This window comes from Hippopotamus amphibius, chromosome 1, assembly GCF_030028045.1.
Source record: "Hippopotamus amphibius kiboko isolate mHipAmp2 chromosome 1, mHipAmp2.hap2, whole genome shotgun sequence".
Lineage (NCBI taxonomy): Eukaryota > Metazoa > Chordata > Mammalia > Artiodactyla > Hippopotamidae > Hippopotamus > Hippopotamus amphibius.
This window is the reverse complement of record NC_080186.1, coordinates 118584627-118598939: the sequence shown is the minus strand read 5'-3', so window position 1 is coordinate 118598939 and position 14313 is coordinate 118584627. Positions and strand designations below refer to the sequence as shown.

The window sequence follows — 14313 nt, the reverse complement described above, 5'->3', positions numbered from 1 at the left end:
TATGAAGAGTGTCATTATGAACATCCTTTTATCCATCTTCTGGTGCTCATTTGCCAGAATTTCTCTGGGGCCCATACCTTGGAGTAGAATTGTTGGGCCATAGAGTGCACAGATGTTCTTTTTTACAAGATAGTGGCAAACTGTTTCCGTCCCCATCAGCTGTATATAAGAGTTCGCATTGATCCACATGCTTTCCAACATTTGGAGTCCTCACATTTCTTAATTTTGCCACTGTAGTGATTATAAATCTCATTGTAGTTTTAATTTGAATTATCCTTATTACAAACAGAATAGAGCATTTTTTTAACTTTTTATTTTTTTATTTTTTACAATCAACTGCATATATTTAGAGTGTACAGTTTGGTATCCCAATCTCCCAATTCATTCCCCCCACCGCAACCCTCCCTGCCTCCCCCCCTTGGTGTCCATATGTTTGTTCTCTACATCTGTGTCTCTATTTCTGCCTTGCCGACCGGTTGATTTGTACCATTTTTCTGTAGTTCGCATATATGTGTTAATATACAATATTTGGTTTTCCAGAATAGAGTATTTTGATTGTGTGTCTCAGTCATTTGTGTTTCCTCGTCTGTGCAATTCCTCTTTGTGTCTTTTGCCCACTTTTCTATTGGGTTCTTTGTGGGCTTTTTCTTTACTGTTCTGAATGTGTTCTCTACATATTCTGAATTCTAATCCTTTGTTGTTTTACGTGTTGCAATGATCTTTTCGCAAAGATTGAGAAAAGTGGTTCTTCTTTTCCTTCTCCTATGGTGTCCTTAAAGAAACAGAGTTTCTTAATTTACACAGAACATATTTATTGACATGTAACATACATACAAAACATGTATTTAAAAACCCTTGAGATTTTCTTTGGAGTTGCGCTGAATCTAAAGATTAATTTAGGGAAAGTGGACAGCTTTACAATATTGCTTCTTCCTACCCGTTAAAATAGTATACTTCTTCACTGAAGGTCTTTCAATAAAGTTTTATCATATTTTTTCCATACAGAGTTTGTGGATATATATTAGATGTATTTTTAGGTACGTTATACTTCTTTTGTCAAGATTTTAAATTAATTAAAAAATTTTTTATTCAAGTATAGCTGATTTACAATGTATCAGGTGTACAGCAAAGTGATTCAGTTATATAGTTAGCTACCTAGCTAGCTGACAGATAGATATTTATTCTTTTTCAGATTCTTTTCCATTATAAGTTATTACCATCAAGATTTCAATTGTAACCATTCTGGAGGGTGTTTTAGAATCATCTCACTCTGGTTTTAATTTGCATGTCCCTATTGAAAAATTTTGTTGGGCACCTTTACATAGTCTCATTGGCCATCTGAACATCTTCTTTTGTGAAATGTCTGTTCAAGTCTTTTGCTCAATTTTTAAAACAGCTTGTCTTCTCTTATTGATTTGTAAGAGTTCTTTATATATTCTGGATTTGAGTCCTTTGTCAGATATATGTGTTGTGAATATCTTCTCCCAGTCTTTGACTTGCATTTTTATTTTAATAGTGTGTTTTCTTTTGTTTTGTTTTTTTAAAGATTTGTTTGTTTGTTTGTTTTTAATTATTGGCTGCATTGGGTCTTCGTTGCTGTGCATGGGTTTTCTCTAGTTGTGGTAAGCTGGGGCTACTCTTTGTTGCAGTGCGTGGATTTCTCATTGCAGTGGCTTCTCGTTGTGGAGCATGGGCTCTAGGTGCGCAGGCTCCAGTAGTTGTGGCACACGGGCTTAGTTGCTCCTCAGCATGTGGGATCTTCCCAGCCCAGGATCGAACTCATGTCCCCTGCATTGGCAGGTGGATTCTTAACCACTGTGCAACCAGGGAAGCCCCAATAGTGTGTTTTAATAAGCATGAGTTTTTAACATATGGATACCAAGGGGGAAAGGCGAGGGGTGGGATGGATTGGGAGATTGGGATTGACATGTATACACTATTGATACTGTGTATAAAATAGGTAACTAATGAGAACCTACTGTATAGCTCAGGGAACTCTAGTCAGTGCTCTGTGGTGACCTAAATGGGAAGGAAATCCAAAAAAGAGGGGATATATGTATACATATAGCTGATTCACTTTGCTGTACAGAAACCAACACAACATTGTAAAGCAACTATCCTCTAATAAAAATTTTTTAAAAATAAGCATGAGTTTTTAATTTAGATTGTGTCCAATTTATCATTTTTTAAATGGTTAGTGCTTTTGGTCATGTTTAAGACATCCTGCCTACCGCAAGAATGTGAAGATTTTTCTCCAGTGTTTTCTTCTAGAAGCTTTATATCAATAGTTTCAGCTTTCGTGTTTAGGTCTGTGATTAATCTAGGTTCTTGTGTATGGGAGAAATCAAGGTTTTGGTTTTCCCATATAAATATCCGGTTGCTTCATTAAAAAAACTTACTTTCCCCATTGAATTGCTGTGGTGCCTTTGTTGAAAATCAAGTGACTGTATTTGTGTGAGTCAATTTCTGGGGCCTGTTCTCTGCTCCATTGATCTATTTGTCTATTCTTATGCCAATATCACATTATCTTAATTAATGTACTTTTTTTGTAAGTGTACTTTATTCAAAATGTAGTAGTGTAGGTCCTCCAACTTTATTTTTCTTTAAGATTATCTTGGCTATTCTATTTGCATTTCTATGTGAATTTTAGAATCAGCTTATCAATTTCTGAAAATGAAAAATTCCTGCTGAATTTTGATTGAGATTGTAGTGAATTCAAAGATTAACTTAGGAAAAATTGACTTCTTTCTAATACTGAGTCTTCTTATCCATGAAAAATAATATCTCTATTTAGTTAGGCTTTCAAAAAAATATGTCTTTAACAAAGTATTAGTTTTCTTCATACAGGTCTTGTCAATCTTTATTAGATTTATTTTTATGTGCCTTATATATTTTGTTGCTATTATAAATGCTTTCTTATATTTAAATTACATTAATTACATTTTATAATTATTTTTGGTTTATAGAAATACAATTTAATTATAGTTATTCATCTCTTTCAGTTATAACAATTTGTGGATTTTTTTTTTTTTTGGCTTTTCTAAGTAGACAATTATGTCATCTTTAAATGAACTTTGTTTTCTTCTTTTCCAGTATTTTTTTTTTTTTTTTTCATTTCTTTTTCTTGCCCTACAGTGCTTGGCTAGGGCTCTATCGTAGTGCTGAACAGAAATGGTGATAATGGCTATCCTTGTCTTGTTTCTGATTTTAGAGGCACTACATCCTATGTTTCACCATTGAAATCGATTTTTGGCTGTAAGGTTTTGAAAGATACTCTATCAAGTTAAGGAAGATTCCTTTTATTCGTAACTGCCAGGTCTTTGGTTTTACAATGAGTGAGTGCTGGATTTTATCCTATGATTTTTTTGCTTTTCCTGAGTTGGTTATGTTTTTTATCCTTTAGTATGTCATTGAGGCAAATTACATTTAAAGGTTTTCCTCATCTTAAGCCACCCTTATATTTTTTAGGATAAGTCCACCTTTTTCACGGTGGATTATCTTGCTCTATGCACTGCTGGATTTCATTTGTGGCATCAATCATCTATTGCTGTAGAATAGATCAGCCCCAAGTATGGGTGGTTAATTTGGACTGAGCTCAGCTGGGTATCCTTCTGCTGGCTCCACCTGGACTCACTGATGTGGCCTCAGTTGTCTGGTGGCTGAATAGTGCTGATGGTCAAGGATGGCCATATTCATGCCTGTGGGTTGGTGGGTTGTGATACTTTGGTTCTCATCTACATGGCTTCTCCAGAAGGCTTAGGCTTGGGCTTGTCCACGTGGAAATAGCATTCCACGTAGGCAAGAGTGGAAGCTTTAAGGTTTTTTGAGGTGCAGGCTCAAAAATCACATCATGCTACTTCTACCACATCCTATCAATCGTAGTCAGTCACAGGCCAGCCCAGATACAAAATGTGAAGAAATAGACTCCTTCTTGATTGTGGGAGCTGCAAATAATCTGTGGCTATTTAAAATCTATTACAGTTTGCTAATATTTTGTTTGGAATTTTTGTACTTTTCATAAGAGAGATTGGCCCATAATTTTCCTTTGTCACATTGTCTGTGTGTAGTTTAAGAATCAAGGTTATACTTGCCTTATAGAAAGAGTTGGGAAGTTTTTGTTTTTGTTTTCTATTCTTTGGAAGAGTTTGTATAAGATTTCAGTGATCTATTCCTTGAAAGATCTGTTCCATGACTATTGAACTGTTTTGGCCTGTTGTGTTTTGTTTTGTTTATAGAAAGATTAACTACTGATTCCATTTCTTTAATAGGACCATTCAGACTTTCTATTTCTTCTAGATTCAGTTTTGGTAAGTTTTATATATGTATATATATATATATTTTTTAAAGAATTTGTCTATTTTATTTGCATTTTCAAAATTATGGGCATTAGGTTGTAGACAGCATTATCTTTTTAGTCACAGCTGTTTCTGTAGTTAGCTCCACTTTTTCATTCTACTTTTATTTGTACATCACCCTGTCAGAGGTTTGTCTGTTTTATTTGCCTGTTCCTAAAAATCAACTCTTGGCTTTATTGATCGTATTTTATTTGTTACTACTTCATTGATTTCTGCTTTATCATATCCTTCCTTCTATTTACTTTGGGTTTGTTTTGTTGTTCTTTTTCTAACCTTTTAAGTTGGCATAGCTCATTCATTTTCAATTAAAAAAAGTGTTCAATATAAGTATTTTAAAGCTACAAATTATCCTTGAGACACATTTTGGCTATCTCCCACAAGTTTTGTTGAGTAGTATTTTCATTGTTGTTATAAGATAATCTTTAACTTCCCATAATGATTCCTTCTATGACCAGTGAGTTTATTTGGAAGGGTGTTTTAAATTTTCTAAATCTATGGAGATTTTTTTAAATGTTTAAAAAGTTTGAAATATAACATACCTACAGAAAAGTATATAAAACTTATACGTACACGGTAATGAATAATTGGGAAGCAAATACCCATATAACTACTCCAGGTTAAAAAAAATATAGAGTGCCACCAAAACCCAGAAGCCCCCTGTGTCCCTCCCCATTCATAGCCCTCTCCCTCCTGGCAAAGAGGACCACTTTCTTGACTTTTGAGATTGATGTTCCTTATAGATTTACCACCTTTATGTGCATCTCTAAACAATATCAATTAGTTTTGCCTCTTTTAAACTTGATATGAATGTAGCCATAAAGTATATAAATCTTTTGTGTCTTCGTTCTTTCACTTGGCATTCTTTGTGAGAATGATCCATATTGTTGGGTGAACTGTAGTTTGTTCATTTTTATTGTTGAATAATGATTTTATATATAAATATGCTATAGATTCTTTGTCCAGTCTACTGAAAAGAGACTTCTGGGTTGCTTCTTGTGATCTCTCTGATAGAGATTATCTGAAATATGTTGAATTTTGCCTTATGGACTGATATGTAGCCAGTTTTTGTAATGCTTCAGGTAGGCTTGAGAAAAAAAAGTGATTTTTTTGAAAGACTGGATGTGCGGTTTATGAATATCTCTACTCCCTATTGCTTTAAACCCAGACTACCCCGGTTTTTGTTTTTAATTACCTGCCTGACCTCTATAGATTGAGTTCGTCATCTCTGGAAACTATTCAGGGTAAATCTTTTCTAAGATATTTTCTATATTAAGACAGCCTGGGTTTGAGTTGCAGCAGAGTGGTGGCCATAGCAGGAATAACTTCCCAACTATTTAAAGTGGAATGTTCCAGATATGGGTAGTGGGGAGGGGCAGAAGGCCTGAAGGCCTTGAGGAAGGGCCTTGCTGTGGGAAAGTGAAGGGCCTCGGGGTGAGGGGAAGATGGATGAAGGCTGCCCTTTGCATGAGGATTTTTAACATGATTCTAGGGTCAGGGCTCCTGTCACCCATCTGCTGGCCCTTTGGACCACTCGGCCACTGGCATGCTTTCCAAGTCTGTATCCATGAGTGGCATCAATTGCTTCTTGGGCTGCTCAGATCCCACCGGTGAGTACAAGTGGGGAGCAAAGCAGTGGTGGCCCTTCCTCTGCCTGTCTCACCCCACTCCTCTGAGCCAGCTGTTGAGGGTCCAGATGTCCTGCATTATGTTTAACCACAAAACATTGGAAACCCCAAAATGCCTTTATTCAAATGAGAGATCTGACTTCAGGACTTTGATATGCTGAGGCTCTCCTTCCAATGAAGGAGGGCAAAGGACAGAGAGGCTCTCCAGCTTCTCCTGTCACCAGAGATGGAGGACAGTTACCTGCAACATACCTTGTCGTCAAGATGAGGCATTGGGAGCTCAGAGTGAATCCTGTGCTTCCCCGTTCACTGGAAACAGAACTGAGACATTGGCCTCGCTGCTCCCTCTCCACACAGCCCAGCGCTCTGTTACCCTGGCTCCTCAGTTCTTCAGCTCTTCTCCGCTCTGCTCAGACACCGCCCTCCTTCCCCACTGCCCAGTGCCCGCCCTCAGGAATGGCGTCACAGGCACCTGCAGCTTGGGAACCTGATCCAGGTGGAGGGGGTGGGGGAGGCAGCTCTGGGCGCCTTTGTCTGGCTTTAGCTGGACACCTCATATCTCCTTTTGTGTTGGCAGGGAATTTGTCCCAGTCCTCTGCTGCTGAGCTCAGCCAAAGGTGAGTTTGGGGGACTTGGAGCCCTTCAAAGGCCTAGATGGGGGAGGGGCAATGGGACTGGGCCATGGATTTTGTAGCCCCAAGTGCCTCTGCTTCCTGAAACGTTGTTCCCCTTAACCTTTCTTATCAAAGACCTCTAAACAGCCTTCTCCCTGAGCTGCAAAGAATTCCCCTTCTTCTCATTGACCAGGAAAGGCTAAGAAGGTTCCCGGTAGCTCCATGGGATGAAGAGGAAATTAGGGAAAGAAAAGGAGTCTCTAGACCCCAGGGTGTCTGTTGAGTAAGAGTGGCAGTTGATTGCTGTTAGTGTCAGAAAGGTGAGCAGGCAGATTGGCTGGTGCACAATCTTAGTGAGAGACAGTGACCAAGCACCAGGGATCAGCTTTGGATGGTTGAGATAATCGACCAGTGGGGAGTGGCCCTAAAGAGAGCTGGGCACGGGCTGTAGCGCCCCAAGGGGAGAGGGCAGGGGCTGAAGGCACATCGTTCAGGAATCGAGGTGGAGGCTGGGAGATGTCAGCATCTATGTAAATAAGCATGCAAAATCAGCACCTGTTTATTTGGCCCCTACAGCTGAAGCCTGAATGAGAGTGGGTCAGCCCTTTAAGACAGTGTGGGTGTGTGAGCTAGTAATGGGCCCTTTAAGATATCAAGCTCTGATTTGCGGTCCTGAAAATCTCTAGCTGACACATCCTCCTGGCTCTGGGTTTGGGATTAGCTCATGGGATGGGGCTGATGAAATCCCAGGAAATTCAGTCCGGATTGGCGTTAGGCCCAGAGGCCCTTTCCAAACAGCAGAGAGGGTCGTACACAGGACTCTTGTTTTGTGAGGGGCAAACATCCCCTTGGAGGGCCCTCCCCACCCATGTTGGGAAACAGCATGAAAGAGGAGATTGGGCCCGGATTAGGTAGGAAGGGGGAGTCTGTACTTATCTGGGAGGAGCCTGGAGCTTTCCTCATAAATAGAGGGGCCTGGGAAACTGCAGTGACCATATACAAGAAATCCCAGGAGGTAGTGGCGTGGGAGCCTCTTTCTCTTGAGTCCTTCCTCTCTCTTCCTCACCCTTCTCTCAGTCTTTCCTCTATATCTCCATTCTCTCTCCCGATAGCACCTTCCTCCACCATGTCTGTGAGAGTATCTTGTTGTTCTTTTCCAGCTCTGTCTCCATCTCTTCACCTCTTCTTTTTGTCTCTGCAGCTGTAGCCAACTGGAAGGGGGCTCAGGTACCTGGGCAGGCTCCTCCCTGCGACGGACCCTCAGCTTCATCTTGGGCATGACCGGAAAGGCCAAGGTAGGAGTCGGGGAAGCAGGAGGCCCGGGACCCACTGCCCTGCCTAGTTCCCTTCCTTCCCACCTCAACATCTGCTCCCCTCCCCAGCTTCCCCTGGTAGGCAGAGACTCAGGGCAATGGTTCAAGTTTTTTTTTTTTTTAAGTTTATTTATTTTATTTATTGGCTGCCTTGGGTCTTCGTTGCTGCGTGTGCGGGCTTTCTGTAGTTGCAGAGAGTGGGGGCTGCTCTTTGTTGTGGTGTGTGGGCTTCTCATTGTGGTGGCTTCTCTTGTTGCGGAGCACCGGCTCCTGGCGCTCAGGCCTCAGTAGTTGCAGTGCATGGGCTCAGTAGCTGTGGCTCGCAGGCTCTAGAGCGCAGGCTCAGCAGTTGTGGTGCATGGGCTTCGTTGCTCCGTGGCATGTGGGATCTTCCCAGACCAGCGCTCGAACCCGTGTCCCCTGCATTAGCAGGCGGATTCTTAACCACTGTGCCACCAGGGAAGCCCTGGTTCAAGTTTTAAGGGAACACATTCTGTTTCCCAGTCTCCCTCCCTATGTCCCAGTAAATCACCTTTCCTCTGTTTTCCCCATGCTTCCAAGCTTAGCAGCCAGCTGTAGACAGCTGGAAGAGGAGACGGGTCAGGAACTTCAGAAGCTGAGGAGTGGCCTAGCCCTCCCTCTCTTTAGGCCCCACATAGCTAAGCAGTGGGCAGCAATCTTAACCATTGGACATAATAATGATAATAATTACAGGAATACCTTTTACTTCTCCAGAGAGTATTAGGGTTTGCAAAGTGCTTTTACACTCATAATTTTATGGGTGGATACAGCAGCTGAAGGAGTTGAAATTAGACCACAGGCAGAGTGGAAGCCAGGAAAGTGTAAGATTATGGAAGCGTACATACACCATACGTGTGGGGCCATGTGCAGTTCCAACCTCAGGAAGCTGAAGGCACATTGCTCTCTTCCTTATTACCAACCCCAGGCTCTGGTGAAACTGGGAGCTCTGCCCGCTGCTTGAATTCATTTCCACTTTCTTCACTTACTGGCAGAATGAGCCGCCGCCCCCCGCCCCCCGTTTCCTCTCCTGGCTTCCCCAAGTATGCGTGTACTTTCCCACTGGGGCGGCTTCTGAGTATTGGGAGAAACCTCAGACAAGACATCATCAGGTTCACCTGGAAGCACCACAGGACTCTCACCCTGTAAGGTTGCCTGGGCTCCTCCTGGCCCTGCCCACAGTGCCAGGGCTCTCCTCTCTGCCAGGCATTTAGCCAGGATTCTCCTTCCTCTGGGTGGGCAGGGAGGGCAGAAATGAAACCAGGTTCTCAGCACCTTCTCACTGCAGGCCATGGGTGAGGAGTTGAAGCATGAGATCGGGCAGTCTGAGAGCAGGGCGAGGTGGGCACAGTAAGGCTTCTTCTCTCCCATGGCGGGGGGGGGGGGTCGAAGGGGGGGAGCAGAGCTCTCTAGAGAACAAAACCAACACGGAGACCTTGGGTCTGAGTCCCTCTCCCCACAGGCTCTCTGTTCAGGGTAGGAGAGTCTGACAGCAGAATCACCTTCTTTTCCTGCAGTGTGAATGGTAGAGGAAGTCGGTGCTGCCCAGGGGCCATCCAGATCCCAGTTGGTCTGCGTTTCCCCACCCTTGGCCTAGCAAAGGAGAAAGTGGGCAAGACTGGAACCCAGACAGGCAGCAGGAAAGAGCTAGCATCGTTAGGACGTTGTCCCAGTCTCCTTTCCTCACCAGAGCTCTGGTCCCGTTTCCTGTCATCTCCTGGTTCCACCCCCATGAATGTGTGTTCTTGCATCACTAAATCTCTTCTTGCCCCTCCTCCCAGCTCAGGATAGGGGCCTGTAACCAGGTAAACACCAGGGGTGCGGCTGGAGAGAAGCTCAGTCAAGCAGTGAGAGAAGGAAGTAACTTATTCCTTCCTATTTGACTAGCATTGTAGAGTTGACAAAACACTTTTCCAGAGGTCATCTCATTTAATTCTTATACTCTGGCAAAGATAAGTGTTTTAATCTCTTATTTTATAGACAACTTAGAGGCTAAGTTACTTGCCCAAGTTCCCACAGTTAGTAAGAGGTGGAGCTGTATTACATACCTAGAGCTTTGACTACACACTGTTGTCTCAGCTTCTGTCAGTAAACCTACTACGTAATAGTTTATCCCCTCTCTTCCCTTCTTCCATCATTTCTGATGAATGGCCATTGGAGTCAATAATGCCTTCTTAATCAACCCCTCTCAGAATACACAAGGTTCAAATTAATAAGAAGAAAAACAAACCTCCTCCCGGGGACTGTAGGACTTGGGCCTAGGTATCCCTGTGGCTTTCTCTGTTCACCTACTGGCCAAGACCCTGACAACCAGGTTCTTCCCTGGGATGGCCTCCCTACCCCTGAAATGTGGGGGACATATCTGTCAAGTTAAATGAGCTACAGAAGGTGGTGGCTACTTTTAGATTCTGGCAGAAATTAGTGTTGGCTTTTGTTTTTGCGTATCTAAAAAAAAAATTTCTGAAAATCTGGGAGGCATCACTGGATAGGAGGAGCAGGAACTGGGATGAAAATGGTTTGAACGAAGGGGCAGGGGATGTCAAGGTGAAAGGAAAAGCGTTCACTGTTCCAGAGGGTACAGAAAATGGAAATTAAGTCAAGCTGGCAGCCTAGCTCACTAAAAGCACAGGTGTTCTAAAGGTAGACGGGTTTCCTTTACCGACTCCCCAAGCCCCCTTCCTTACTACTCATCTCTTAAGAGGAAGAAGAGGGCATAGGGTGAGAGGCAGGGTAACAAAGAGCAGATGCGTGGAAAGTATACTGAAGATTGGGGATAGGAGACAGAAGAGGGCTGGAAGATTGGGTCCTTTTCTTTCATAAAGACCTTCTAAGTTGAGTTTGGGAACTGAGATCCCTCAGAAAACTCTGGGATTCAGGTCCTGGGTTTATTGGGTATCCAGACTGGAGTTTGGCCCTTTAAGATTCCATCCTTAGCTTGCAACACCCTCCCACCCCAGGCCTGGGAGAAAAGCCCGAGGTCTCAACCTACCCCTTGTCTCCGGGCCCCCAGTGGGCGGAGCCATGAGGCCAGGATTCTGGCTTCTGACTGTTTTTAAATTTAGTACATTCCTCAGCCCTGGCTGCCCACTGGGGGGAGGTAAGTCTGGGGTTCTGGGCCCAGGAGCCTCAAGGCTGCTGGTTTGGGGGAGTTCCTAGGGCCTTCCTGCAGGCCTCCCCTGCATGTGCAAGCCTGGAGGAGTCAGCCTCCCCCATGGCCCTGGGAAAGTCCTTTCTGCTTTTTAATTTCCATCCAGCCTAGAACTGGGCATGGTTATTTTCTCTCCTTTTTTCTGGTCTTTGCTATATAAGGATCCTAAACAGGGGAACGGGTGAAGACGGAGGTGAAGGAGTTGCTAAGCAGGAGGGGAAGTCAGAGGAGCAGTGTGGGGGTGAGGAGCCCAACTAGCTCAGCCAGTGGTGAGGCGGTGGAGCCCAAAATAGTGGCAGAGGCTAAAATTGGCACCTACAAGAGTGCTGAGCTGGGCTTGAAACCTGCAGCCAGGCCCTGCTGCTGAACCCCGGGCAGCGAGCCGCGGGATCTGGGTTGGGCCTCCTCTCCCTCCCTCCTTCCTCCATACCTTTGGGGACCAGAATCAGGCAGGACCCTGCAAACATACGATGCTCGATGCTCGGTCCCAGGACTCTCCATGCTTCTGGTTTCTCCAGAGACATGGGAAGCCCTGAGAGGCAGAAATGAACTGCAGTGTGAGCGACTATGATTAGAGTGGAGGAGGAATTTTCCCCAAAAGGTGGAGGTTGCCTCAGACTGGGGCAAAGTGTCCAGAAAGAATGTCCCACACGGCCCCTCCTTCTTGTGGAGAGACTGGCCATACTCCAGCTGTCCCTGAGTGGGGCAGGCTGGTTGCTGGTCTTTGGGTTCTGGCCTGACTTGCAACAGAGAGAACTGGGGTTAGACATAAGGAAGGACTTACTCAGCCTTTTAGCCTTCTGTAACAGTGGTGAACTCCTCCCCCACACAACCCCAGCAGTAGTGGAGGCAGAGGTAGGAGGGAAGGGGATGGGCAGAGGGAGGTCTTGGAAGGCCCCAGAGAGTTGAGAACTCCGGATTCCTCAACCTCCAGGAGTGAATCTTCCCTTTCAGGCCCTCTAAAGACCCAGCCTTTAGTTCCTCTTTGATTTCTCCGCCCTCTCCCCACCCCAGCCCCCAATCGTAAAACGGGTCAGCGGCTCTGGCCTGCGTGGATGGGCCCCGAAGGCCAGGAAGGAACTGGTCCCGGGTTCCCTGGAGAGCAGGGGGCGGCTGGAATCCTCGGGCCGGCGGGTCTTTCTAGACTGATGGACGGCGGAGGGGGAGGAGGAGGGGAAAGGGAAGACCTGGGGTGGGGAGAGGGCCGCAGGGCGGGCCGGGGTGGGTTTTAGGAAAACCCGAAGCAAGGAGGCGGATGTCTGGGGTGGCTCAGAGGACGCCCCTCCCCGCCCCACGCCCGGCGCTGGCGGGTAAGCAGGCCGAGGGGCCCCGCAGGCCAGTCCGCGGCCCCCTGCCCTCGTGCGAGCCGCCCCTCCAGCGACCGAGGCGTCCCGTCCGGGCGCGCGGCACCCCGCCCTCCCTCGGCCCCGCCTCCCCCCTTCCTGAGCTCGGCGGGGGTGGAGACTCGGGTTTGAGGAACTGGCGCTGGGTGCCGGGCGAGGGGAGTCAGACTTCCTGTCCCCAAGACCGACGCGTGCGGGGCGGACCCCTCCCCGCCCGCCCCCCGCAGCAGCCGGACGCCGGGGTCCGCGCCGCGACCTCCTGGGCTGCCCCACCCCCCACCCCCCCATCGGATTATGTCTCGGATCGAATCTCTCACACGGGCGCGGATCGACCGGAGCAAAGAGCTGGCCAGCAAGGTGGGCTCTGAAACCCCTGCCCCTCCCGCCCGCGGTGCTCGGGGCGCCCTCGCCTCGCCGGCACCCGCAGCGCACCCGGTCTCCCCGCCCGCTTTCTGGGCGCCAAAACCGGGCGGAGCGCCGGCCGGGGCCGCGGCGGGACGGGGTGGGTGGGGACTGCGAGCGAGTGGGGAGGGGGCTGGGGGAGCGGGAGCCGCGCGACCCGCGCCTCCGGCTCCGCGCCGATCCTCTGCCGGGATCCCGGGAGAGAACGGACCCGGGGTCTGGTGGCTTCCGAATCTGGTGGGACCGGGTGTTTGGGGCCGCGTGGAAGAAAGTTGCTCGGGTAAGGGACGGAGCGGGAAGAGGGAGGTGTGTGTGTCGGGGATGGGGTGGGGGCGGCGAAAGCTCTCAGGGACCCCCTCCGCCAGGGTCCCGCCGGGTTGCTCTCGGTATGCCTCCCACCCTGCAGTTGCTGGCTAGGTCGTTCCCTCTTTGTCCCCGCCATCCGGCGGAGGGGGTGGGAGGGGGTGGTTTCCCGGCTTCCTCCCACCACCACCACCACCACCACCATCACCACCCCTCCGAGACAAAAGTCAGCTCCTCCTCTCCGCGCAGATGGACTTTCCAGCTGTGATTCAGTTCTACCCTCTGGTGGGCGGGTGACTGGGTCAGGACAGCTTGGGGACGGCTTACTTCTCCCCAAGCCGTCACCCTCAGGTGAAGGCAGCAGAGGTCTTTGTGTAGCGAGGATCCTTTCTTCCATCCTTAGGGGCCCTGAGCACCCCGTTCCTGAAACACACAGGGTCCCCCATCCCTTTTTGCCCCCACCAGCTTCCAAGCTCCTTGTGCTGGCAGCCTGAAACAACCTGAAACCTTTAGGCTGACCCACTTGGCACTGTGCCCTCCTCCCTCCTCCCTGGCCCAGCGTTCTTACCTCTTCATCTTGGGACTGCTTACCTACCATTTCAAGAGTCTGGATGTCTGATTATCCTAGCCCCCCACCCCCGTCTTGAGCTCTTGGCCACTCCTTTCCTAGAATCCTTTATTTCTGCCTTGGTACCCAGGCCCACTCCCAAAGGCCAAGACCTCTCCACACCTCAGCCCCCAGGAAATGATGAAGTTGACTTGTAGCTGAATAAGTGAGAGCTAGGAGGAAGGTGGTGCATGCAGACAGCACCTCCCAGCTGCTCAAGGCACCCACACTGTGCCCATTATTGGAAAGGCCCAGGCCCCGTCCATAGCTGGTTTAATCTCTGGCCTCTCTGCAGTCTCAGTGCCCTGCCCTGGCGAGCAGCCTGTACTGACCCCATCATCATCTTCAGGCATGGGAGCAGGACCCTTTCAGAGCCCTCATGGTGGTGGAAACCCCTTCCCACACGTCCCTCCTAGCTCCTAGCCTGGCTGCCTATCTGCAGGCTAAGTTGGGAGAGGTTCTATCCTGGAACTTTTCCTTAGAGGGTTGGGATGAGATTCTGCTAACAGGAAAGCAACTGGGAATTTGTGTAGGGCCTAAGACAAACAGAGGGCCAGAGGAGAGATGGCTGAAGTGCCGTGGAAC

The 14313-nt window shown here is 47.3% G+C and overlaps 1 protein-coding gene and 1 long non-coding RNA gene across 10 annotated transcripts in view; one reads left to right on the top strand and one right to left on the bottom strand.

The window, feature by feature from the left end:
* ARHGEF2 (Rho/Rac guanine nucleotide exchange factor 2) overlaps positions 1-14313 on the top strand; it is a 50590-nt gene that overhangs the window by 14130 nt on the left and 22147 nt on the right. For 3 of the 9 annotated variants that reach the window (XM_057726231.1, XM_057726240.1, XM_057726248.1), the window contains exons 4-7: positions 4269-4307; positions 5845-5962; positions 6558-6597; positions 7796-7889. In XM_057726231.1, coding sequence (XP_057582214.1) covers positions 4269-4307; positions 5845-5962; positions 6558-6597; positions 7796-7889 — 291 coding nt within the window. Of the gene's footprint in view, positions 1-3211; positions 3336-4268; positions 4308-5844; positions 5963-6557; positions 6598-7469; positions 7506-7795; positions 7890-11013; positions 11023-12514; positions 12774-13079; positions 13099-14313 lie in introns of those variants that run through there. The other 6 variants (XM_057726258.1, XM_057726221.1, XM_057726278.1 and 3 more) reach the window with 6 other exon arrangements.
* On the bottom strand, positions 8060-12456 carry LOC130848200 (uncharacterized). The gene is made up of 3 exons (XR_009052560.1): positions 11858-12456; positions 9428-9518; positions 8060-8327 (listed from the first exon to the last, which is right to left on the bottom strand). It is a non-coding gene; the product is annotated as an uncharacterized LOC130848200 (long non-coding RNA).